This window comes from Pongo abelii, chromosome 10, assembly GCF_028885655.2.
Source record: "Pongo abelii isolate AG06213 chromosome 10, NHGRI_mPonAbe1-v2.0_pri, whole genome shotgun sequence".
NCBI classification, from domain to species: Eukaryota; Metazoa; Chordata; class Mammalia; order Primates; family Hominidae; genus Pongo; species Pongo abelii.
The window spans coordinates 6,398,672-6,422,483 of NC_071995.2; the positions used below are offsets into that span (position 1 = coordinate 6,398,672).

The following is a 23,812-nucleotide window of genomic DNA, read 5'->3' on the forward strand; positions in this document are numbered from 1 at the left end:
CCCGGGTAATTTTTGTATTTTTTGTAGAGACAGGGTCTCACCATGTTACACAAGCAGGTCTTGAACTCCTGGGCCCAAACGATCTGCCCACCTCAGCCTCCTAAAGTGCTAGGATTACAGGTATAAGCCACCATGCCCGGCCAACTGCCCGGTTTTATAAAGGAGAAAACTGAGGTCCAGAAACCCAATGTGCCAGGAGGCAGAGCCAACAGAGAACCCCAGACTCCTGACTCCTGGTCCAAGGGCCCCTTTGGCTATGAGAGACACACTGCCGCTTTTTCTGTCACTGAGTCAGACCCCACATCCTGACTCTGGTTACTTTATGCCATCCCCATTGATGCAGACATCTCCCAAGAGAATCCTACAACAAAAGTACCACATTTACCCAACTGTCTTCTTGGTACAATGACCTTCCCTACACCCAGCCCTGCCCAAGGGCCTGCAGCTGCTGAGGCTGCTAGAAATGCAGGCAGACAGAGAAGAGGGAGGTCCTAGGGCTTTGGAACTTGAAACCAGAGCTCCTCACCCCTTCTCCCTCTGAGATGACCTCCCAGCCCCAAGTCCACCATCCCCTGGCTCTTCCTGGCTTCCCCTCTGTGATCCGTAGATGAGAATGGAGCTTCGGTGTCCCTCACTGCGGGGGGAGCTGACTTTACTCCACCCCATCGTCCAGCTTCTGGAGAACTGTAGGGTTGAAGCTGGATTCAGAAAGGAAGCAGCTCACCACCATCACAAAGGGAGACCCCAGGGACAGTAGAAGCGAACCCAAAGCAGTGTTCTTGAAGAAGCAGGAGCCTTAGAATCGAGTGCAAGTTTCCAGTATGAAGCAGCGAGAAGAACCTCGGTCTGCTCATCTAAAAAATGGGAAACCTGCTGGTACCCTTCACAGAGCTGGCTTGATGCTTAAATCAAGCATATAGTGTTTAGCAAGTGCTTGCCATATATTAAGCATTTAATAAGTGGTAGCAATTAATTTTTTTTTGAAACAGGAGCTTGATCTCACCCAGGCTAAAGTGCAATGGTGCAATCATAGCTCACTTAACCTAAAACTCCTGCCCTCAAGCTAGCCTCCCACCTCAGCCTTCCGAGTGGCTAAGACTACCATCGCACACCACTATGCCCAGCTAGTTGTATTAATGATTAATAACAACTTCAGAAGGATAAGTGATACAGGGGAGTGTGGCATGTGAAAGGGCAGCAAAAAAAAAAAAAAAAGGCAGAGCGCGGTGGCTCACGCCTGTAATCCTAGCACTTTGGGAGGCTGAGGCGGGCGGATCACAAGGTCAGGAGTTTGAGACCAACCTGACCAACATGGTGAAACCCTGTCTCTACTAAAAATACAAAAATTAGCCAGGCTTGGTGGCATGTGCCTGTAATCCCAGCTACTCAGGAGGCTGAGGCAGGAGAATTGCTTGAACCCGGGAGGCAGAGGTTGCAGTGAGCCAAGATCCTGCCACTGCACTCCAGCCTGGGTGACAGAGCAAGACTGTATCAAAAAAGAAACCAACTTCAATGTCCTTTTTTTTTTTTTTTTTAATAGAGTTTCACTCTTGTTGCCCAGGCTGAAGTGCAGTGGCGCAATCTCAGCTCACTGCGACCTCTGCCTCCCGGATTCAAGCAATTCTCCTGCCTCAGCCTCCCGAGTAGCTGGGATTATAGGCATGTGCCATCACGCCCGGTGAATTTTTTGTATTTAGTAGAGACGGGGTTTCACCGTGTTAGCCAGGCTGGTCTCAAACTCCTGACTTCAGGTGATCCACCCACCCTGGCCTCCCAAAGTGCTGGGATTACAGGCATGAGCCACCATGCCCAGCCTCAATGTCCTATTTTTAATGTTATAAGGTATTTCTAATAGTCTGTGCAAAGCACCAAAGCCATGACACATAGCCTGGCACAAAAGGAGAATATTTTTCAATATTTAGGATAAATGCTTATTTACTCAATAACTTTACAACTTTGACACGTCATATTACATTTTTCAATAAAATTTTGTTTAGAAAAAAAGAAAAGATGGTGAGAAGTGGCTGGATCTAGGAATATGAAAAGCTAACACGTTTCGTGGAGGAGGTGAGAATGAGACCATCATCCCTCCAGGGATAGAAGAAAATCATGGTCAGAGGAGATAGAGAAACAGGAGAGGGGCAGACTAGGGATGACAGAATTGGCTGTTAGGGCTTGTAGAGCAAAGGATGAAGAAAACGGCTACAGAGAGCAGGGACCTTCCTCCCCCATCATGGTGCACACACACACACAGGCACATGCTTAACCCAAAGGGTCACTGGACTCCAAGTCCAGATGACGTGGGTTCTAGCCCCAGACCTGCCATTCAGACTGTGTGTGTCACAGGGTGGCAGGCTGGGTCACAGAAAGGGAGCTGGGTTCATGGCAGGTTCTCTAAGAATTATGAAGTTCAGCAAGTCACTTCAACTACTAAGCCTGATAAGGAAAATGAGTCAACTTGAACCCTTTTATCGCTAACAGCCTGATTCCAACTCTTAACCCCAGGGTCCAGGAGTAACCCATAGACAAGCGAAGGGAGATAAGGAGACAGCTCTGGGGAAAAAAGGAGGCAAGAGAAGCAGGAGCCTGGGGGAGCTGACTGCAGTCATCCGTAATACATCTGGCTATGTCCGGCAGGTCCTCCTGCCCCAGCCAGAGGAGAGGGCACTGGGGACCAGGTGGGCCAAGGCTGAGGCTGAGGGGGCAGACAAGTGCCGTCTGCACCTGAGGGTTCTGACGGAGGAGACTGCAACACCATTTCCCCTCCATCAGCTCAAGTCCAGGAAAGGGAAGTCAGCAGTCGTCACACCGTTTCAGGTCATGACCCTGTCTACCTTCCTACCCCCGTCACCAGCTCCTTCTCCTCTTTCCCCAAAAGTCTCTTCCTTTTTTGGCTCCTCAGAACAGGGAGACTGCAATTAAGATGAAAAAGACTAAGGTGGCAGGGACAGAATCCCCAAAGATGGTGAGAAAGGGTCACTTCTGGATTCCAGGTCTTATGCTGGAGTGGGGGAGAAACGAGGATCAGAGAGCTGGAGTTCTACTCGCACATCCTTCAGCCCCTCCCTGGACCTCAGTCTCTCCTTTACTAAAGCTGCGAGGATTCCCTGTGCCCCTCTCTGCAATCATGTACCAATAAGACCATATAAGGCTTTGCATTTCCAGGAGAAACTGGCCTGAGCCTCATCATCCTCCTCCACCACCAGGCAGCTGATGGGAGGCAGGTGGGAGCCAATGGGAGGGTTCATTGCCGCCAGGTGGTAAGTGGGACTCAGCAGATGGAGTGGGGGGTGGGGAGGTTAGTGATGATGGTGACTAAAGCAGAGAAGGAAAAGGAGGTTCAGACAGTGGAGAGGGCAAGTCTCCCCAAACACTGTGAGGTAGGTTCCCTGAAGGGGTGGCATCATATCTTCCCCCTTCCACCGTAACATGGCCATGGGCACATAGCAGACACTCAGCAACACCCATGGAGGAATTCACCAGAATGTTTGCACCCCTTAAGACCCCGTGAAGAATGGTCAGTTCCGTGGTGCAGCCAAGGGGCATGGGAGTCTGTACCCTCCCCCAGCCCCAGGACCTCCCAGAAGCTCGGGTGGTGACTTGTACCCACCCCCTACCCTCTTCTTGATGCCCCATCCAGCTCTCCAGACATTCCTTCATGCAACAAACGTTTATTGAGCTCCTGCCTACTTGCTCCAAGCAAGATGATGGGCTAGACATGGAGCATACATAAACGGGCAAGATTCAGTCCCTGACCGCAAGGCCCTTACAGTCTAGTTGGGGAGGGAGACACAAAGGTACAAGAAAGTATGGTGCAACAGCAACACTCCAGCAGATGTTATAGTGTGCTACAGGAGCCCAGGAGAAAGGGGAGCGATCAATTTTGGGGAAGATAAGATGTGGCAGAAGCATTCACAAAAGTAATGGTGTCTGAGCAGGGTTCTAAGGGATGCATAGGAGTTCTCTGGCAGATGGTTGGGGAAACTTTCAGGCTGAGGAAATATCTCGAGCAGACATGTAGAGGTATGAAAGACACAGGGCAGAGGCGCCGGGCATGGCTCTGTGAGGGCACGGGTATGAGGCTAGAGGAGCCCTGGGGCCGCCTTTACTTACACGGGTCTGCTCCAGCCCTAGCCCTCGGGAGTCAGGGAAGGGGAATTGCCTAAGTAACAAAGGGGGCTTTCGGGTGGGGTTTCCCACCCAAGTTCAAGAGGAGGAGCAGACATCTGTGCTACTGGAGAGCAGCGTGGCCAGGCCAGTTCGGGGCTGGCTTAAGCCGTCACTGGGCAGGAAACCCGTGCATGCCTGTGTGTACCCTCGGTTGCGTTTTGTCCTGGTTATCAGCCGTTTCTTAGGAAAGTTCCTTGTCAAAGCTCCAAGTTTCGCTTAGCTGATCCAAGAGAAAAGGAGACTTAGCTGCAGTTGTGTGGGGAAACCAGAGTGTTCAGAGGCAGTACCAAGGGGTACAGAGCTGGAACCAAGGCGCTTCTGGGCAGCTTCATCAGCCACTGTTCTTGGAGCAACTTCCTGAGCCCCTTACCCATCTTGCTTCCCCTCCACACATCAAAGGCAGTTTGGGCGGCTCTGAGAGGAAGCCCTGCACATCCTTCAATCTTGCCAGGGCCAGCACCCTCCCACCAGAGGAGTATCTGCCTTGGTGTGAGGAACCTCTTCTTCCCTCTCAGGGCCCCCCCAGAGGAGAGGCGGAGGAACTGGCCCCTGTGGAGCCCCCTGGAGATGGGCGGGGGCCCAGGGTGGCATAGGCAGGGGGAGGGGCTGTCAAGGCTGGGGAGGGAGCAGGCCCTGGCTGGGACAAGGACAGAGACGTGGGGTGGGGGCAGAAGTGGGAAGGAGGGGAGGATGCCAGGGTGGAGGCTACCTCCTGAGCACCCCTGCCCCCTCGGCCTGGAGACCAGTATCGGCTTCGGAACCTTCGAAGCAGCATGAGGAACGTGATGACCAGCAGGTCAAAGATGAGCTCGGCCATCTCCACCACAGACAACACCGAGGAGCCGAACCACAGGCTCCACTGGCTGCCCAAGTTGGACAGGAGGGTGACCATCTGTGAGAGGAGAGGTACACTGACAATGGAACAGAGGATTCTGGATGGACTCTGGCAGAGGAGCCCCCATCCCTCCTCACCAAGCTGTCTTCCTTCATCCCCAAGGACCCCCGAGTCCTCTCAGCCTCTCAGCAGCCCCCTGGGCTCTTTGTCTCTGCTCCTGGCCAGTGTCACCCAGAGAAAACTGATAACTGGCCCACAGTCAGGGGCAGCTGAAATGGATGGGGGCATGGGTCAAGCGCCTTCACCCCAGCATCTAGCATGCCTGTCCCTCCCACCACCCCCAGAGACCTTATGCCCCGGCCGAGCTCCTTCTTCCAACCCTCCCAACCTCTCCCTTGACCCTCTTCTTTGGTTCCTTGCCTTTGAGACTCAGAGCCTTCTGGCCCACAGAGAAAACCTTTTGGTTTTGCCTGACAGCCGCCCTGCTAAGTAAGACCCCCAGAGCATCACAGGCTCCATCCAGGCACGACCTACCGTGACAGAGGGAGACTCAGAATTGGTTTTGTAGTTCAGCTCCTTGAAGAAGATGTTGACTTTGGCTACTCCATTTCTTAGGTGTGGGGTAGAGGGTGGGAAGAAATGGTAAAGGATGAACTTCCTGGACCTTCCTCTAATCAACCGTATCGATCCCTCTTCCTAGGTCTATTTTCCCTCCCAAAGATTCCTTTCTTGTGGCTGGGACCAGGGCAGGACTGACCTCTTGTTGTTGACGGTGTAATTGTTCTGCCGCGATAGCATCTGGAAGACCCATTCCTAGGAAAGAATGGGGGTGTCATCAAGGTCACTCCCATATGCTTCAGGCTTACAGGGATAGGGTTGTGTCAAACACACTCATACACATAATACCCAGAGAAGGCCACAGCATTACATGGGCACACACATCCCCCACCCGTCCCTTCCCCACACTCTACCTGGGATGTCACCGAGGGCCATCGTGAGTAACCAGCAGAGAGCTGGTAGCTGGTCACGCTGGGGATGGAGAAAGGTGCTCAGTGTTGGGGCAGAGCTCTCCCGAAGGCTTGGCTCGGTAACCTGTATTCTACCCAACCTGTACCCGGGGAAGGGGACACTAACCTGCATGGCTTCCGGCACTTGGTGAAACAGCCCAGGTGGTCTGAGGAGAAGTCAACCTGGAGCTTATAGTAGCAATAGCCTGTGGGTACAGAGAGATGCCTGTTCTCCTAGGGCACCTCAACTTTCTCTACCCCACACCCAAGAGGTCTCCCAAGATCCCTGGGTACCCACTTTACAAGAGCATTATTTAGCATTATAATGATGCCTTATGAGTGGCAGTACCAAGAAGCGTTTAAGAAATTAAGCTAGGCCGGGGACAGTGGCTCAGCACTTTGGGAGGCCGAGGTGGGAGGGTCGTTTGAGGCCAGGAGTTCAAGGTTGCAAGTGAGCTATGAGTGTGCCTTTGTACTCCAACTCTGGCAACAGAGTGAGACCTTGTTTCTAAAAAAAATTTTTTTAATAAATTAATTTTTTTTTTTTTTAGACAGTCTCACTCTGTCGCCCAGGCTGGAGTGCAATGGCGCGATCTTGGCTCACTGCAAGCTCCGCCTCCTGGGTTCATACCATTCTCCTGCCTCAGCCTCCCGGGTAGCGGGGACTACAGGCTTCTGACACCACGCCCGGCTAATTTTTTGTATCTTTAGTAGAGACGGGGTTTCTCTGTGTTAGCCAGGATGGTCTCGATCTCCTGACCTCGTGATCCGCCCACCTCGGCCTCCCAAAGTGCTGGAATTACAGGCATGAGCTGCCGTGCCTGGCCTAAAAAATAAATTAATAAAGAAAGAAAATAAGCTAAGTCAGGCGAAAAACAAAACAGGATACACCAGTGTAAGGAAATATACGTTATGGACAAAAACGTAAACGCCATAAAGAAAAATGGGAACAGGCCGAGTGCGGTGGCTCACGCCTGTAATCCCAGCACTTTGGGAGGCCGAGGCAGGCGGATCACGAGGTCAGGAGATCCAGACCATCCTGGCTAACACGGTGAAACCCCGTCTCTACTAAAAATACAAAAAATTAGCCGGGCGTGGTGGCGGTTGCCTGTAGTCCCAGGTACTCGGGAGGCTGAGGCAGAAGAATGGTGTGAACCCGGGAGGCGGAGCTTGCAGTGAGCCGAGATCGCGCCATTGCACTCTAGCCTGGGCGACTGAGCGAGACTCCGTCTCAAAAAAAAAAAAAAAGAAAAATGGGAACAATAATTGTATAAGAATAAGGGAATTAAGCCACAATAAGATACCACTTCACGCCCATTAAGATGTGTATTATTTAAAAAAAGACAATAGGCTGGGTGCAGTGGCTCACGCCTGTAATATCAACAGTTTGGGAGGCTGAGGCAGGTGGATTACCTGAGGTCAGGAATTCGAGACCAGCCTGGCAAACGTGGTGAAATCCAGTCTCTACTGAAAATACAAAAATTAGCTGGGTGTGGTGGTACACACCTGTAATCCCAGCTACTTGGGAGGCTGAGGCAGGAGAATTGCTTGAACCTAGGAAGTGGAGGTTGTAGTTTGCCAAGATCATGCCACTGCACTCCAGCCTGGGCAAGAGAGTGAGAGTCTTCTCAAAAAAAAAATAAATAAATAAATAAAAATTTAAAAAGACAATAACAAGAACTGGCAGGATGTGGAGAAACTGAAAACCTCTTATACTGCTGCTAGGGATGTACAATGGTGATGTCACTTTGGAAAACAGCCTGGCAGCTCCTCAAAAAAGGTTAAACCTAGATTACCATATGACCTAGCAATTCTGCTCCTAGGTATATACCCAAGAAAATGGAAAACGTGTCCACACAAAAACTTGTACACAAATGCTCACAGCAGCATTATTCACAATAACCAAAAAGTGGCAACAACACAAATGTCCACTAACTGATAAATGGGTAAACAAAGTGTGGTCTATCCATACAAGGGAGTGTTGTTATTCAGCCATATAAAGGAATGAGGCACTGCTATTGCTACCATATGGATGAACCTTGAAAATATTATGCTAAGTGAAATAAGGCAGACACGAGGGTCACACACTCTAAGATTCCATCTATATGAAAGATTCAGAATAGCCGGGCACAGTAGTTCACGCCTGTAATCCCGGCACTTTGGGAGGCCGAGGCGGGCGGATCACCTGAGGTCAGGAGTTTGAGACCAGCCTGACCAATATGGTGATACCCCATCTCTACTAAAAAATACAAAAATTAGCCGGGCTTGGGGGCGTGCGCCTGTAGTCCCAGGTACTCGGGAGGCTGAGACAGGAGAATCGCTTGAACCTGAGAGGCGGAGGTAGCAGTGAGCCGAGATCACGCCACTGCACTCCAGTCTGGGTGACAGAGGGAGATTCTGTCTCCAAAAAAAAAAAAAAAAAAGAAGATTCAGAATAGGCAAATCCATAGAGAAAGAAAGAATTGTGGTTGCCCAAGGGCTGGCAGTGGCGGAGGAGGGGAGGGAAGCTTGGGACTTGCTAATGAGTACAAGGTTTATTTATTTATTTATTTGAGACAAGGTCTCACTCCATCGCCCAGGCTGGAGTGCAGTGGCCTGATCACGGCTCACTGCAGCCTTGACCTCCTGGGCTCAGGTGATTCTCCCACCTCAGCCTCCCAAGTGGCTGGGGCTGCAGGTACGCACAACCATTCCAGCTAATTTTTGTAAAGACAGGGTTTCGCCACGTTGCCCAGGCTGGTGTCGAACTCCTGGGCTCAAGTGATCTGCCCACCTTGGCCTCTCAAAGTGCTGCGATTACAGGCATGAGCCACCGTACCTGGCCTGAGTGAGTACAAGGTTTCCTTTGGGAACACTAAAAATATTCCAAAATTGGTTATATGATGATTGCACAACTCCGGGACTATACTTAAAACCTAAAATTAAAAACTAAAATTTGACTAAAATGAAGCTGTACGCTTTAAATGAGTGAATTGTATGGGATATAAATTATCTCAATAAAGCTATTACCAAAAAAAAAAAATAATAATAATGGAACTGTAGATTCCCCTCCTCCCCCATTTCCCAAATTCTAAGTAAGGTTATTTTGTCATTATTGCTACTTTTACTTCCTCACTCTGAAGTCCTTCTTCATTTCTGACCCAAATCCCTACCAGAGTTGGAGATCTTTAGGAAGAAGGGGAAGCAGCTGGCCCTCTTCTCCAGGGAAGTAAGCCCTAGGAAATGCAACAGACTGTGCTTTTAGCCTTACTTCCTCTCTCATCCTCACAACTTCTCAGCAATCAATATTGTTATTTTTCACTCACAAATGTGCAAACCCACAATGTAGAAATAATTATTTGAGGGGAGGGAGAAATCACGGGTGGTATCTCCTCTATCCCAGTCCTGTATACCCTGGGACGTGTCACATCCTCCCCTTGGACCTCAATTTGTTCATCTGAGACAGGAGGTGAGGCCAGATGGCCTTTGGGTTTCCCCCAGTTCTTTTGTGCTACGATCCTCTAAGGTCAGAGAGGCAGGAACCAGGAGGCCACGACTGGAAAGTCCAGGCAGAAGAGAACTGCGGAGCCAGCCCAGGGAAGGACAGAAGCGGAAAAGTCACCACAGACAGGAACCAGGTAGGGATGGACGCTGAACTCTGGGGTGAGACAATCCGCTGCCTTTGAGGGCCTCCGTGTCTCCAGTGCCCACTACCATGTCACCTCCCGTGATGGCCCTCCACCCGCCCTGTGGGACAGCTGGGCCCAGGGGAGAGCCCTGGGAGGAGGAACTGCAGGGGGAACAGGCCAGCTGTATCACAGAAGAGCATGCACGCCAGGAATGCAAACCCTTGCAGCTTCCATATTTTCTTTTTGTGATTTTCCTTCTCTCTCAGCTTCCTGGCACACAACTTCCCTGCCAAACAACTCAACTGCAGTCAAAAGGAAAGAGATTTGTCTACTCCTATACCAGGATAAGGAGGAGATTCCAAGGTGCTCCAAACTTTACTGATTGTGCCCTTGTTCAGGTAAAAAAAAAAAAATCTTAAATAAGCAGGTCCAATACATGTATTTGATTTATAAATTACATACCTCTACTATTGAATGGATACAGTATGTCCACTCCAAAGCACATAAGATGGAAAATGTGAAGGAATGAGACAGATCCATGTAACTTCTAATATTTTCTTCCTGCTCTCCAGGGAAGTGTTGTGTACCCCACCCAGCCCCTCCGGAGCCTGCCCAGCTAAGCACCCTGGGCACTGAGCAGGGAAGATGTGGGCAGAGCATGCACTGAAACCTTAGCAGCCAGTGAGGAACCACTGGAGGTTTTCTCACGTGCTCTTCCTTCCTTCTGCTGCAGGTTGTTTTTCAATGGGACAATTCCTTGACAAACACACAAAGGCCAAAACAGAGAGACTGCAACACTGAGAGGGAGGAACAGAGAGAAGAGAAAGGGAGGCCGAGGTGGGCGGATCATGAGGTCAGGAGATTGAGACCATCCTGGCTAACAGGGTGAAACCCTGTCTCTACTAAAAATACCAAAAAATTAGCCAGGCATGGTGGCAGTCACCTGTAGTCCCAGCTACTTGGGAGGCTGAGGCAGGAGAATGGTGTGAACCCGGGAGGTGGAGCTTGCAGTGAGCCGAGATCGCGACACTGCTCTCCAGCCTGGGCGACAGAGCGAGACTCCATCTCAAAAAAAAAAAAAAAGAAAAAAAGAGAGAGGGACTGAGGGAGAGGGAAACTGACAGAGGCAGAGACTAAAGACTGAAAAACAAGAGCAAGGGAGGATTCATCCCAGCAGGTGGGAGCTAGAAGTCATCCCCACAAACAGGGGACTGAGAGGAAGAAGCGCCTCAGTGAGTACTGGGGTCAGTGGGGGCAGGGCGGGGGCTCCCTGGAGTCTCACCCCACGAACTGTGCTTTCTGTAGTCACAGTACTCCACGTTCTGGGGCCGCGGATAGAAGATGTAGGCACAGCCACACTCCTTGATCATGCTCTCCTGGAAGCAGGAGTGAATACACACCTGGAAGGGAGGAGGGTGGAGAGGAGAGGAGGTTCAGGCCTGAACTCAGCAGTTCTCTGCACAGAGCTTCCATCCTCTTTCCACCACCCCCCAGTTTCCCTCTCTCTCTCACATACACAACCCCTCCAGCTTTGCAGGACCAGCCAGGGCAGGCCTGGGAGTGGCTGCCACGGAATCAGGTTGGGCCTCACCTGCTGTGTGTACTTTGAAGGGTAAAGGTTCTTGACAGGGACATCACTGCCATTCTTGGTGCAGTCGCCATAATCACCCCCAAGTCTGTCCAGGGCTTCCTATGAACCCACATACACCAAGAGATCAGAGGACAGAGCAAGTGTCTCTGGGTTCTCTGCCTTCCCTCAGTTCCAGGTTGTATCTCACACCTGCCAGCCCCTCCTACCAGCCTCACCCTCTCAATACATGCCTCCAGCCGCCCCCATGCCCACGCACTGCTCATTTCAAGGCCACTGGGCCCAGAGCATCCCCAGAAATCCTAAGCACGCCCTGAATGCCTTCTCAGCACTTGTCCCCCAGGGTCCACCCTGCAGGGCTTTACTTCCCAGTGCCAGCCCCTCTGCCCCTCATTCCTGCTCCTGAAGACCTCCACATGCTCAAGGCCCACCCCACATGCTCTCCCTCTCCAGGCTCCCATGCCTCCCCCTGCCCCTCTGCAATCTGAGGCGCTCCTTCCAGGCCTCCCAGTCGGCATCCTTGCCTTCCTCATGCTGATGGAGGTCTCCACGCCAGGCCGCAAGTTAAAGCCACCATCATCCATAAAGGCAGGTTCATCCTGCCCGTGCACCATTACACGGGCCCCAGTCACTGTGGACAGCAGGGGAATGAAGTCATTCTGCTCTGTGCGCAGCATCAGGGACAGACCTAGGGGTGCAGAGAGAGCAGCGTTGGCAGAGGCGGGAATCCTAGAGAAGAGGTAGAAGATGGAAATCCACTCTCCCTTCCTTGCCCAGTCTCTAAAGCTGCAAGAGAAGCAAGTTCAGGAAGACCCACAAAGGGACCTGGCAACCCCTGAGCTGGAATCTGGAGGCAGGAGGAAGACCTGGGACAAGATTCCTCTCATGCCTGGAATGGACTATGTGGCACCTATTGGGGAGAGACAGCAGACAGGACCCCTCCCAGCAGCTCTAAGAGGTGAGCTCAAGGTGTACACGTGAGTCGCTGAGGCAGAGGGCACCATGGAGCAAGCAGGGAGTTGCTCACCATTGTTGATTCCAGGCATGGAAGACATCCAGAGGTTGGAGTTGTTCTTGTCATTGAAAGTATAGCAGTTTCCATACATCGGGTGGTGGAAGTGAGAGTAATTCCTTATCAGGAAAGAGAGAATAGGGTCAGAGAGGAAAGTGTAGGTGGTCCAGGGAACAGGGAGATGAGGCAGAGAGTGTCCACTCTCTTAAACTCCTACAGGACTTGTGCCTTTCAGAGCCATTTGTTTCCTGATCACCTACTATGTGCTGGCACAATGCTGACAGCTTTACTCACACTCCCTCAGTCACTCCAACCAACAGCCTGTGAGAGTCTCATCCTCATATCACAGAGGAGGAAGCTAAGGCTCAGAGAGCTCAAACAGCTGGCCCAAGGTCACACATCTACCTTCTAGTCCAGGCTCCTCTCACCAGGCCATCTGGGTTCACTGGCCTTGACTTCCGTGCTGCCTTGTAACTTCTCTCTTGTTGCACTATAAAGATTCTTGCATGTCCCTAACTGCCCATGCATCTACATGTTAGTTCCCCACTGAATCACAAGCTCCTTGATGACAGGAGCCACATCTCATTCATCTCTGTGTCATCTCTGGGTTAGTTGCATAGTTCTTGTCATCTAGGAGATAGAGGAGATGATTAATAAATAGTTGTTGAGTGAGGAATGAATGAATGAATGAATGAATGAAGGGGAGGACGGGAGCAGGGTTAAAGGAGAAAGTGTGGCCAGTGGTGAGCACGGAGCTGAGGGGAGGAAGATCAGTACCAAGTGTTTCCCGGGAGCCTCTTGCATCAGTATGTCTCAGAATGGTAGGTCCAAAACTCATCTGTGACAGGTGTGGGGACAGAGAGAAAGCAATTACAGAGGCAACATGGCTGCAGTAGGCCTGCAATTTCACAGCAAATCACAGGTTCCAGAACAGGGAGGCTGTGTGGGTTGTAGCACAGCACATGTGCCACACGGCACAGAGAGGATCTGTGTTCTGCTACCCTGCCATCTTGGAGCTAGCAATGGGAGCAGGGCAAAGACGGAAAGGGGACTTCGGCCAGTGAGCAGCAAAGGAAGACTAAAGAGAAGAGGGAGAAGAGGCTGGCCAGAGATAAAGAGTGGGGTTCTGGTTGTACGGTCTTGAGCAAGTCATTGTTTCTAAGCTTATTCTCGTCCTCTGTAAAATGTAGGATGATTCTGTAAAATGAGGAGATTGGAACTAGGTGATCCAGGATATTCCACTGGCCTTGAAGAACAAAGGCACACAGGCGTGACATACTGGTGCACATTCTAGGATGTACTGGGAAGTCAGCACTTCTAGAGCCCAGGCTAGATGCAGGGAAGGACTGAAGGAGAGGCTACAGAAGTGGCCAGTCCTGAAGGCTGGTGAGCCCTTCGCACACAGAGAGGGAACAAGCACAATGTGGTGGGTGCCGCCCCCATGGAAAGCAGGCACAAGTTCCATCAGCAGGTGAGGTGGAGCAACACGGATGTGTTTTAAAACATAGAGCTTCAAAAAAAAAAAAAGTGGTGGGGCACAGTGGCTCACGCCTGTAATCCCAACACCTTGGGAGGCTGAGATGGGTGGATCAGTTGAAGTCAGAAGTTCGAGACCAGCTTGGCCAACATGGTGAAACCCCGTCTCTACCAAAAATACAAAAATTAGCCAGGCGTGATGGTGGGTGCCTATTATCTCAGCTACTCGGGAGGCTGAGGCAGAAGAATCGCTTGAGCTTGGGAGGTTGCAGTGAGCTGAGATCGCACCACTGCACTCTACAGCGAGACTCTGTCTCAAAAAAAAAAAAAAAAATAGTAAGAGGTGAAATGAGATCTATAACACAATACCATTTATGTAAATTAAATACAGATTTTGCAAAAACACATAGAGATACACACTAAGCACATTAATATAGTGGCCTATGAGAATCAGCATAACGTGATGGTTAAGAGCACAGACTCAGCCGGGCGCAGTGGCTGACGCCTGTAATCCCAGCACTTTGGGAGGCCGAGGCGGGTGGGGTCACCTGAGGTCAGGAGTTTGAGATTATCTTGGCCAACATGGTGAAACCTCATCTCTACTAAAAATACAAAATTAGCCGGGCATGGCAGCGCATGCCTGTAATCCCAGCTACTCAGGAAGCTGAGGCAGGAGAATCACTTGAACCTGGGAGGTGGAGGTTGTCATGAGCTGAGATTGCGCCATTGCACTCCAGCCTGGCCAGTAAGAGTGAAACTCTGTCTCCAAAAGAAAAAAAAAAAAGAGCACAGACTCCAGAATTAAATTCCTTGTATTTGAATCCTGGGGCTCTAACAAGTATTAGATGTGGTACCAAACAAGTTACTTACTTAATCTCTCTGTACCTCAGTCTCCTCAGCTGTGAAATGGGGATAATAAAAATATCAACCTCACAGGGGTGTTGAGCATGAAATTATGCTTAGAATGGTGTTCGGCCTTAGTAAGAGCTGTATTAGCTCACTAGTACGATTACAGGGATTCATTAAGATGGCTAAAGTCAAAAAGACAGAAAACAATATGAGGAGGAGGCAGAGAATTTAGAATCTTCATACATTGCTGTTGGGAATGTTAAATGGTGTGGCCATTTGGAAAAGCCTGGCAGTTCCTCAAAATGTTAAATATAGAGTTACCACATGACCCAGCAGTTCCACTCACAGGTAAACATCCAAGAGAAATAAAAACATAGATCCATGTACAGGATCCACAAAAACGTACAGGAATGTTCATAGCAGCATTATTCATAACAGCCAAAAAGTAGAAACAATCCAAATGTCCATCAACTGAAAATGGATAAGCAAAAATGTGGGCCAGGCGTGGTGGCTTATGCCTATAATCCCAGCACTTTGGGAGGCCGAGGCGGGAGTATGGCTTGAGCTCAGGAGTTCGAGATCAGCCTGGGCACCATAGTGAGACCTAGTCTCTACTAAAATTAAAAAAAATTAGCTGGGCATGGTGGCATGAGCCTATAGTCCCAGCTACTTGGGAGGTTGAATAATGAGGATCGTTTCAGCCCAGGAAATCAAGGCTACAGTGAGGTCTGATTGTGCCACTGTACTCCAGCCTTGGTGGCAGAGTGAGAACCTGTCTCAAAAAAAAAAGTGGTATCTCTACACAATATAATAGCATTCAGCCATAAAAATGAAGTTCTGATCCATGCTACAACATGGATAAGCTTTGAAAACGTTATGCTAAATGAAAGAGGCCACTCACAAAAGACCACATATTGTATGATTCCACTTATGTGAAATGTTCACCACAGGCAATCCATAGAGGCAGAAAGCAGAAGAGTGGCTCTCAGGGCTTGGAGGAGGGGAGAAAATGGGGAAGAACTGCTAATGGGTACAGGGTTTCTTTTTGGGATGAGGACAATATTCTAAAAACAGGTAGTGGTAATGGTTACACAACTCCGAATATATTAAAAATCACTAAATTATACATATTAAAAGGATACATTTATGGTTTGTAAATTATATCTCAATAAAAGTGCTATTAAAAAAAGATGATAGGGTGGGGGAAAAGGGTGTAGTTATCGGGGACGAGGGGGTGAGAAAGCCATGCTAAGGAGCTCCAACTTGATGCTGGAGGCCATGAGAGACACTGAAGGATTTTAAACAGGAGGATACAGTTTGGATGTTTGTTCCCTCCAAATCTCATGTTGAAATGTGATCCCCAATGTTGGAGGTGATCCTAGTGGGGGGTGTTTGGGTCACAGGGGTGGGCCCCTCTTGAATGGCTTGGTGCCCTCCTCACAGTAATGAGTGAATTCTCACACTATTAATTAGTTCACCCGATAGTTGGTTGTTTAAAAGAGCCTGGTCTCTCTCTCTTTTGCCCCCTCTCCTCCCCTTCCACCATGAGTAAAAGTTTCCTGAGGCCTCCTCAGAAGCTGAGCAGATGCTGGTGCCATGCTTGTACAATCTGCAGAACGCTGAGCCAATTAAACCTCTTTTCTTTATAAATTACCCAGACTCAGATACTCCTTTTTTTTTTTTTTTTTTTTTTTTTTTTCAGATAGAGTCTCGCTCTGTTGCCCAGGCTGGAGTGCAGTGGTGCGATCTCGGCTCACTGCAACCTCCACCTCTTGGGTTCAAGCCATCCTCCTGCCTCAGCCTCCGGAGTAGCTGGGGCCACAGATGCGTGCCACCACACCCAGCCAATTTTTATATTTTCAGTAGAGACGGGGTTTCACCATGTTGGCCAGGCTGATCTCTAACTCCTGACCTCAGGTGATCCGCCCATCTCGGTCTCCCAAAGTGCTGGGATTACAGGCACGAGCCACCGCACCTGGTGAGATATTCCTTTATAGCAATGCAAAATGGACTAACACACAAGACTAACTGGAATAGTTACGTGTGGTGACGTGAAGTAAGGATGAAGTACAAAGATTCCTATGGTTGCAGAAGGAAGGGAGGATTTGGAGGCAGAAGAACACAGTAGGGCGGAGTAGTGGGTATAACAACCCAGGCGAGAAATGAGGCTCTGAGCTGACCTAAGTGCCTAAGTGCCAAGATAAAGATGAACCATGGACTTTCTGTTGAGGGGGAGGCAGGCACACAGAGCAAAGGGAGGGCATCGGGTGAGGGCATAGGGAAAGCACGGTGTCCAGGTGACGGTTAGAGGAACTTGGTGGCAGGTGTGGGCTGACTCAGGCTTAGGTGTTGCTACCATCTTACTTCCCAGCTGGTAGTTTCTGTCCTCAAACAAACACAAAGACCAAAAACAGAACAAAATCGTGTACTGGGCAGAGTGTGTGTGAAGGGTAAGAAGTGACACCTTGCCCTGTGGCCATTCTTCAGCAACAGGGGAGGGAATGCCCCCTATAGAGTGGAGCCAGGCAGAGGCAGGGAGATGGCTCCAGAAAATCAACGAGCAGGAGGAGAAGGCAGGGGAGGAGGGGGCCAGAGGTTACAGAAGGGGACCCCCCTCGCCTCAGCCTCTCCCAGCCCTCAGAGAACCTGCAGCTGCTATGAGCTGCTTGCAAGGACATTATAACAGCGGTGCTCACAGAATGAATGCCCGAGGGACAGTGGGGTGGGAAGAATCCTTAGGCAGGGCCAGCCCATTCCCAAGGGCAAGTCACTTCACCTGTTTGAGTACAAGAGTAATGAAACCCCTCATTTACTGTGGTCTATAATAAAGTGCCCTCACGTTTGTGTCTCATGCACTTGGTACAGCTCTTGAGATCAGTGTTATCGTCATCATCTTCGTCACTTGAGTAAAAGTGCCAAAGGGGCATGGATTATATAGTTTTTCCTTTGATGTAGTCCAAATGCCTAGAACAGTGACTGGCACATAGCCCAGGTAGTCAAAACTATTTGTTGAATGAACATTGAATGAATCTCATTTTTTGTTTTACTTCCATTTTACAATCTAAGAAATAGGCTCTGAAGAATGATGTGATACATCCAGAGTCACCTGGCCAGGAAGTGACAGAGCTAGAGTGGGAACTTAGGTTTAGTCCCTCAACCCATGCCACTCCACCTCACTACCACTGCCAGCCTCAGCTCAGGGAACAGAGTATGAGACAGATGACCTCCTAGGCCCTTTTGAGCTTTGATGCTAGGGAGAAAGGGGCGTTAGAAAGACCAAGACCCTGGCCAGGCATGGTGGCTCACGCCTGTAATCCCAGCACTTTGGGAGGCCAAGGCAGGCAGATCACCTGAGGTCGGGAGTTGGAGACCAGCCTGACCAACATGGACGTTGACCAACATCTCTACTAAAAATACAAAAAATTAGCCGGGCATGGTGGCGCATGACTGTAATCCCAGCTACTCGGGAGGCTGAGGTAGGAGAATCGCTTGAACCTGGGAGTTGGAGGTTGCAGAGAGCCAAGATCGTGCCATTGCACTCCAGCCTGAGCAACAAGAGCGAAACTCCATCTCAAAAAAAAAAAAAAAAAAAAAAGACCAAGACCCATGCTTCCAGCCTTTGGTTTCTCAAAGCCCCAGTCTTCCCAAGGCATCCTGTGAGGCCACTTCCCTCAGATCCAGCAGTGCAGGGAGCAGCAGAAGTTTGTAGGGCACTCTCTGGGGCAGGGTGTGGGCCCAAAGCCAGTGCTTCCCCCTGGCCTACTGGCACTGGCATTTTTTTAGTCAACAAGCATTTCCTGGGCCCTGCCCACGCAGGGCGTGAGGCTGACCCAGGGAAGTGGACCCCGCGGAGAGCAAGGAGCCAGGCAGGACTGACTCACGCCTGGTTGCAGGAGACCTGGTTGAAGCGGCAGGCGAAGATGAAGTTGCCCAGCGTGTCCTCCTCCAGGGATGGCAGAGTCTCTGGCAGCCTCGACAGGATGTTGATGTAGTGGAAGCGGTACCACTCCCTCACCGCATCCACCCCTGATGAGTATGTCTGGTAGAAGCAGTCCGATTTGTTCTGGTTGCACTGGACACAGAGACTAGAGTCAGAGGGGAAATGCAGCTGGGGATAAGCCCCTTGGCAGGGCCAAGGGCAAAGAATGAGTGATCTGGGGTTCTGAGGACTGATGGACAGGGGTCGGAAGCCAGGAGTGGGGACAGACAGAAGTGGAAGAGAAGCAGAAGCCCCCAGCAGCATGGACCGGGGGGCATGGGATAAACGGAGTTGCAGGCCAGGAAAGGAGACCAGGAGCTGCACACACACGGTTTTGGTTCATTTATACCTCCCCTGCCTGGGGTAGAAGCAGCAAGACTTTCCCTCCCATTTCACTGATGGGAAGACTGAGGGATCAAGAGATTTGTCCCAGCAAGAGCTGGGACTAGAACTGCAGTCCCCAGCCCACTCTTACTAATGGGAACTTCCCTGTCTCCTTTCCTTGGCTCCTCCCTCATTCTCCCTTGCTCCTTTCTTTCTTTTTTTGGCAGACGAGCTCACTCTGTCACTCAGGCTGGAGTACAGTGGTGTAATTAAGGCTCACTGCAGTCTCCATCTCCCAAGTTCAAGCAATTCTCCCATCTCAGCCTCCTAGGTAGCTGGAACTACAGGCTTGTGCCATCACACGGGCTAATTTTTGTATTTTTTTTGTAGAGATGGGGTTTCACTATGTTGCCCAGGCTGGTCTAAAACTCCTGGGCTCAGGTGATCTGCACGCCTTGGCCTCCCGAGTGCTAGGATTACAGGCGGGAGTCACCACGCCCAGCCTTATTTTATATTTAAAAAAAAAAAAAATTGGGCCGGGTGTGGTGGCTCACTCCTGCAATCAGGCACTTTGGGAGGCTGAGGCGGGCAGATCATCTGAGGTCGGGAGTTCCAGACCAGCCTGGCCAACATGGAGAAACCCCATCTCTACTAAAAATATTAAAAATTAGCCAGGCGTGGTGGTGCATGACTGTAATCCCAGCTACTCGGGAGGCTGAGGCAGGAGAATCGCTTGAACCCAGGAGGTGGAGGTTGCAGTGAGCTGAGATCGTGCCATTGCACTCCAGCCTGGGCAACAAGAGTGAAACTCCGTCTCAAAAAAAAAAAAAAAATTAAGATTCCTTTTTTTTGTTTGTTTTTTGAGATGGAGTCTTGCTCTGTTGCCCAGGCTGGAGTGCAGTGGCTCAGTCTCGGCTCACTACAACCTCTGCCTCCCGGGTTCAAGCAATTCTTCTGGCTCAGCTTCCCGAGTAGCTGGGATTACAGGTGCGTGCCACCAAGCCCGGCTAATTTTTGTATTTTTAGTAGAGATGGGGTTTTGCCACGTTGACCAGGCTGGTCTCGAACTCCTGACCTCAGGTGATCCACCCGCCTCAGCCTCCCAAAGTGCTGGGATTACAGGCGTGAGCCACCGCCCCCAGCTAAGTTTCCTTTTTTTACTGTCTCCTTATTCTCTATCTTGGGCTGTTAGCCCAGTTCTCCTTCACGCTGGAGGGTCCTGAGTCCCACTAGTGGGCACTGGAATTCAGAAAGCTGCATTTTCCTTCCGGAATCAAGGACCAGAATCAGTAAAACAACAACAACAACAACAATAATAATAATAATAAAAATAATAAAAGTGCATTTTCCATAATAAATTTGACTTCCTACCCCTAAAACGCTTCTACATAGGACCCCAGGGAAGAGGCCCCAAAAGCTTGGGCACCAAGAGGTGTTATTTTAATTACCTAGTTATTATTTGTATTTATTTACTTATTTTTTTTGCACGCGAGCCCACGAGGCCCCGCGTGGTGGCACTGTGCTGCGCGGGCGGGTCAGGAAACGAGCGGAGCCCATGGGTGGGCGGGGCCAGGGGCCAGGGGCCGGCGAGGGGCGGGGCGGGCTCCTCGGCACTGCGGGCCTCACCAGCTGGAAGCCGATCTTCCAGTCCTTCCAGTCCACTTGGGGGTTGTTGTCCCGCACGCTGGAGGCCACGCTACGGGCTCGACGGGCCCCGCGAGGCGGGGGCGGGACCCTCAGGCGCTGCAAGGGGTGCGGCAGAGTCCTCCGCAGGTCGCGACGGCCGCGGGAGCCGGCCACGAGAGTGGTGAAGGAGCTGTATTTGTACAGGTCAAAGAGCGTCTGCTCTGTGATGCGGTCCAGCTCCTCCAGCTCCTCTTTAATTTCCGGATACCTGAAGGGGCGAAGGGAAGAGGGTCAGGCCAGGGGCCCTGGAGCGAGTGTCTAGCCCCTCCGGGGATCAGGGTCCTCATCTGTGCCCCGGGAGGCCGGTCCATCCCGGAGAAGCCTGGGCGGGGCTGGGGTCGTCGTGGCGCCTCCTGGCCGTCCGGCGGTGAAGGGTAAACAGGTGTGTCCGCCGGCAAGGCGGAGGCCGCGGCGAGCCCAGCCGGGACATTGTGGACTGTTTATTGAAGGAGAGAGGCAGGAGGCGCCTGTCGTCTGTGGGGCGCTCTCCTCCCCCTCGCCCGGACCTATAAGGGAACCCGGAACTTGTCTGTCCTGTCCCAAAGAGGAGAAGGGTGAGGGCCTAGGCCTTGGCGTGACCGCGGTGCCCAGGTCATCCCGCCCTGATCCCCGCAGGCGAGTGTCGGTGGCCTTTCGCCTTGAGTGCCGCTTGGCACCGAAATCAAGAGTTCACAACTGCACTTTTAGAATCTCCAACTCTAAAAATACAGGATGCCGCACCCACCCCGCCTCCCTCCTCCAAGGACTGTTCTAATGTGTTTCGGGTGCGGCCTAAACACCATAAATTAAACACAGCTCACTGTAAATCCCTACATTCCTTCTTAATACAATTCCTATTACCATCTCCATCATGAAAGTCCAGAGTAGCAGGGCCTGAGGGATGAAATCTACCAAAACAAAACAAATATAGAACTAATAAACTGAACAAGGTTGCAGGGTACACAATACACAAAAAAAAATTAATTGCATTTAGGCCGGGTGTGGTGGCTCACGCCTGTAATCCCAGCACTTCGGGAGGCCGAGGTGGGCAGATCACGGGGTCAGGGGATCGAGACCACACAGGCTAACACGGTGAAACCCCGTCTTTACTAAAAAAAAAAATACAAAAAATTAGCCAGGCTTGGTGGCGGGTGCCTGTAGTCCCAGCTACTCGGGAGGCTGAGGCAGGAGAATGATGTGAACCCGGGAGACGGAGCTTGCAGTGAGCCGAGATCGCACCACTACACTCCAGCCTGGGCGACAGAGCGAGACTCCGTCTCAAAAAAAAAAAAAAAAAAAAAATTAATTGCATTTCCGTCTCAAAAAAAAATTAATTGCATTTCTACATGCTGGCAACAGAAAATTGGAAAACCAGGAATACAACAGCAATATTAAATAACATAAACAACATCAAATACATAGAAATAAATGTAACAAAAGATGTGCAAGACTGAAAAATATATTGAAATCCCTGCTGAAATAAATCAAAGATCAGAATAAGTGGATATATATATATATATATGTACATGGATTCAACACAATCCCTATCAAAATTCCAGCTTTTTTTTTTTTTTTTTTGGACAGGATCTTGCTCTGTCACCCAAGCTGGAGTGCAGTGACACAATCACTGCTCACTGCAGCCTCTTCCTGGGCTCAAGCAATCCTCCCGCCTCAGCCTCCCTAGTAGCTGGGACCAAAAGTGTGCCACCACACCAAGCTAATTTTTATATTTTTTGTAGAGAGGGGGTTTCACCACGTTGCCCAGGCTGGACTCCAACTCCTGAGCCCAAGCAGTCACCAGCCTCAGCCTCCTAAAGTGCTGGGATTGCAGGCATGAGCCACTGCACCCGGCCCCAGCAGATATTTTTAAAGAAATTGACATACTGGTTCTAAGACTTATCTGGAAATGCAAACAATCTAGAATAGCCAGAAAATTTTAGAAAAGAAGAGTCAAGTTGGAAAATGTATACCTCCTGACTTTAGTATATACTATAAAGCCACAGTAATCAAAACAATGTGGTTCTTGGTAAGGAGAGACAATAGATCAATGGAACAGAATAGAGTCCAGAAATAAACTCATGTATAGATGGTCAACTGATTTTTGGTCAAAACACCAATTCAATTCAGTGTAGAAAATAAAATTTGTTAGCAGATTCTGCTAGAACAACTGAATACTGTATTGGAAAAAAAAATGACCCTCAATCTCTACCTTATACTATACAGGCAAAAATTAATTCAAGATAGATCATAACGTAAATGTGAAATTCAGAACCATAAACACTCTAGAAGATGGAAGATATCTTCCTGACCTTGGGGTAGGTGGGGTAGGCAAAACTATCTTGTAAGAAAAATATCTTAACAAATAATCCCTACAACAACCCTATGTAGTAGGAACTTTATGAACAGACCTACATTTTTTTTTTTTTTTTTTGAGACGGAGTCTTAATTGCCCAGGCTGGAGTGCAGTGGTGTGATCTTGGCTCACAAGCTCCGCCTCCCAGGTTCACGCCATTCTCCTGCTTCAGCCTCTCGAGTAGCTGGGACTACAGGTGCGTGCCACCACGCCCAGCTAATTTTTTGTATTTTTAGTAGAGACGGGGTTTCACCATGTTAGCCTGGATGGTCTCGATCTCCTGACCTCGTGATCAGCCCACCTCGGCTTCCCAAAGTGTTGGGCTTACAGGCCTGAGCCACCACGCCCAGCCAAACAGACCTACATTTTTAAAAGATTGTGACCCTGTACACAGCTAGTGAGGATATAAAATGATACAATCCTTTGGAAAACAATCTGGAAGTTCCTCAAAAAGTTAGATATAGAGTTACCATATAACCCATCCATTCCACTCCTAAGAGAAATGAAGGCATATGCCCCCCCACCACACACACACAAATGTGCACAACTGTTCATACCAGTATTATTCCTAATAGTCAAAAAGTAGAAATAACCCAAATGTCCATCAATTGATGAACATATAAGTAAAATGTGGTGTATCCATATACTGGAATAATATTTGGCGAATAAAAAGGAATTAAGTACTGATCTATGCTACAACATGGATGATGCTTGAAAACATTATACTAAATGAAAGAAGCCACTCACAGAAGATGACATATAGCATGATTCTATTTATAGGAAATATCCAGAATAAGCAAATCTATAGACAGAAAGTAGATTAGTGGTTGCGCAGGGCTAGGGGTTAGGTAGATGGGAGGGAAAGATGAATGCCTGCTAATGGGTATGGGGTTTCTTTTGGGGGTGATGAAAATGTTCTAAAATTGATTGTAGTAATAATTGCATG

At 49.8% G+C, this 23,812-nt stretch overlaps 1 protein-coding gene across 1 annotated transcript in view; it reads right to left on the reverse strand.

Moving 5' to 3' along the window:
• Positions 1-3,655: 3,655 nt before the first annotated feature.
• Positions 3,656-23,812, reverse strand: part of SCNN1A (sodium channel epithelial 1 subunit alpha) — a 29,592-nt gene continuing 9,435 nt past the window's right edge. Inside the window, exons 2-12 of the mRNA XM_024256777.3 lie at positions 20,475-20,742; positions 18,427-18,617; positions 12,236-12,339; positions 11,733-11,896; positions 11,212-11,310; positions 10,903-11,020; positions 6,140-6,218; positions 5,977-6,034; positions 5,763-5,818; positions 5,540-5,615; positions 3,656-5,062 (exon numbers count right to left, since the gene is read on the reverse strand). Of these exons, the coding sequence (XP_024112545.2) occupies positions 4,682-5,062; positions 5,540-5,615; positions 5,763-5,818; positions 5,977-6,034; positions 6,140-6,218; positions 10,903-11,020; positions 11,212-11,310; positions 11,733-11,896; positions 12,236-12,339; positions 18,427-18,617; positions 20,475-20,742 (1,594 nt within the window). The 3' untranslated portion in view covers positions 3,656-4,681. The remainder of the gene's footprint in view (positions 5,063-5,539; positions 5,616-5,762; positions 5,819-5,976; positions 6,035-6,139; positions 6,219-10,902; positions 11,021-11,211; positions 11,311-11,732; positions 11,897-12,235; positions 12,340-18,426; positions 18,618-20,474; positions 20,743-23,812) is intronic.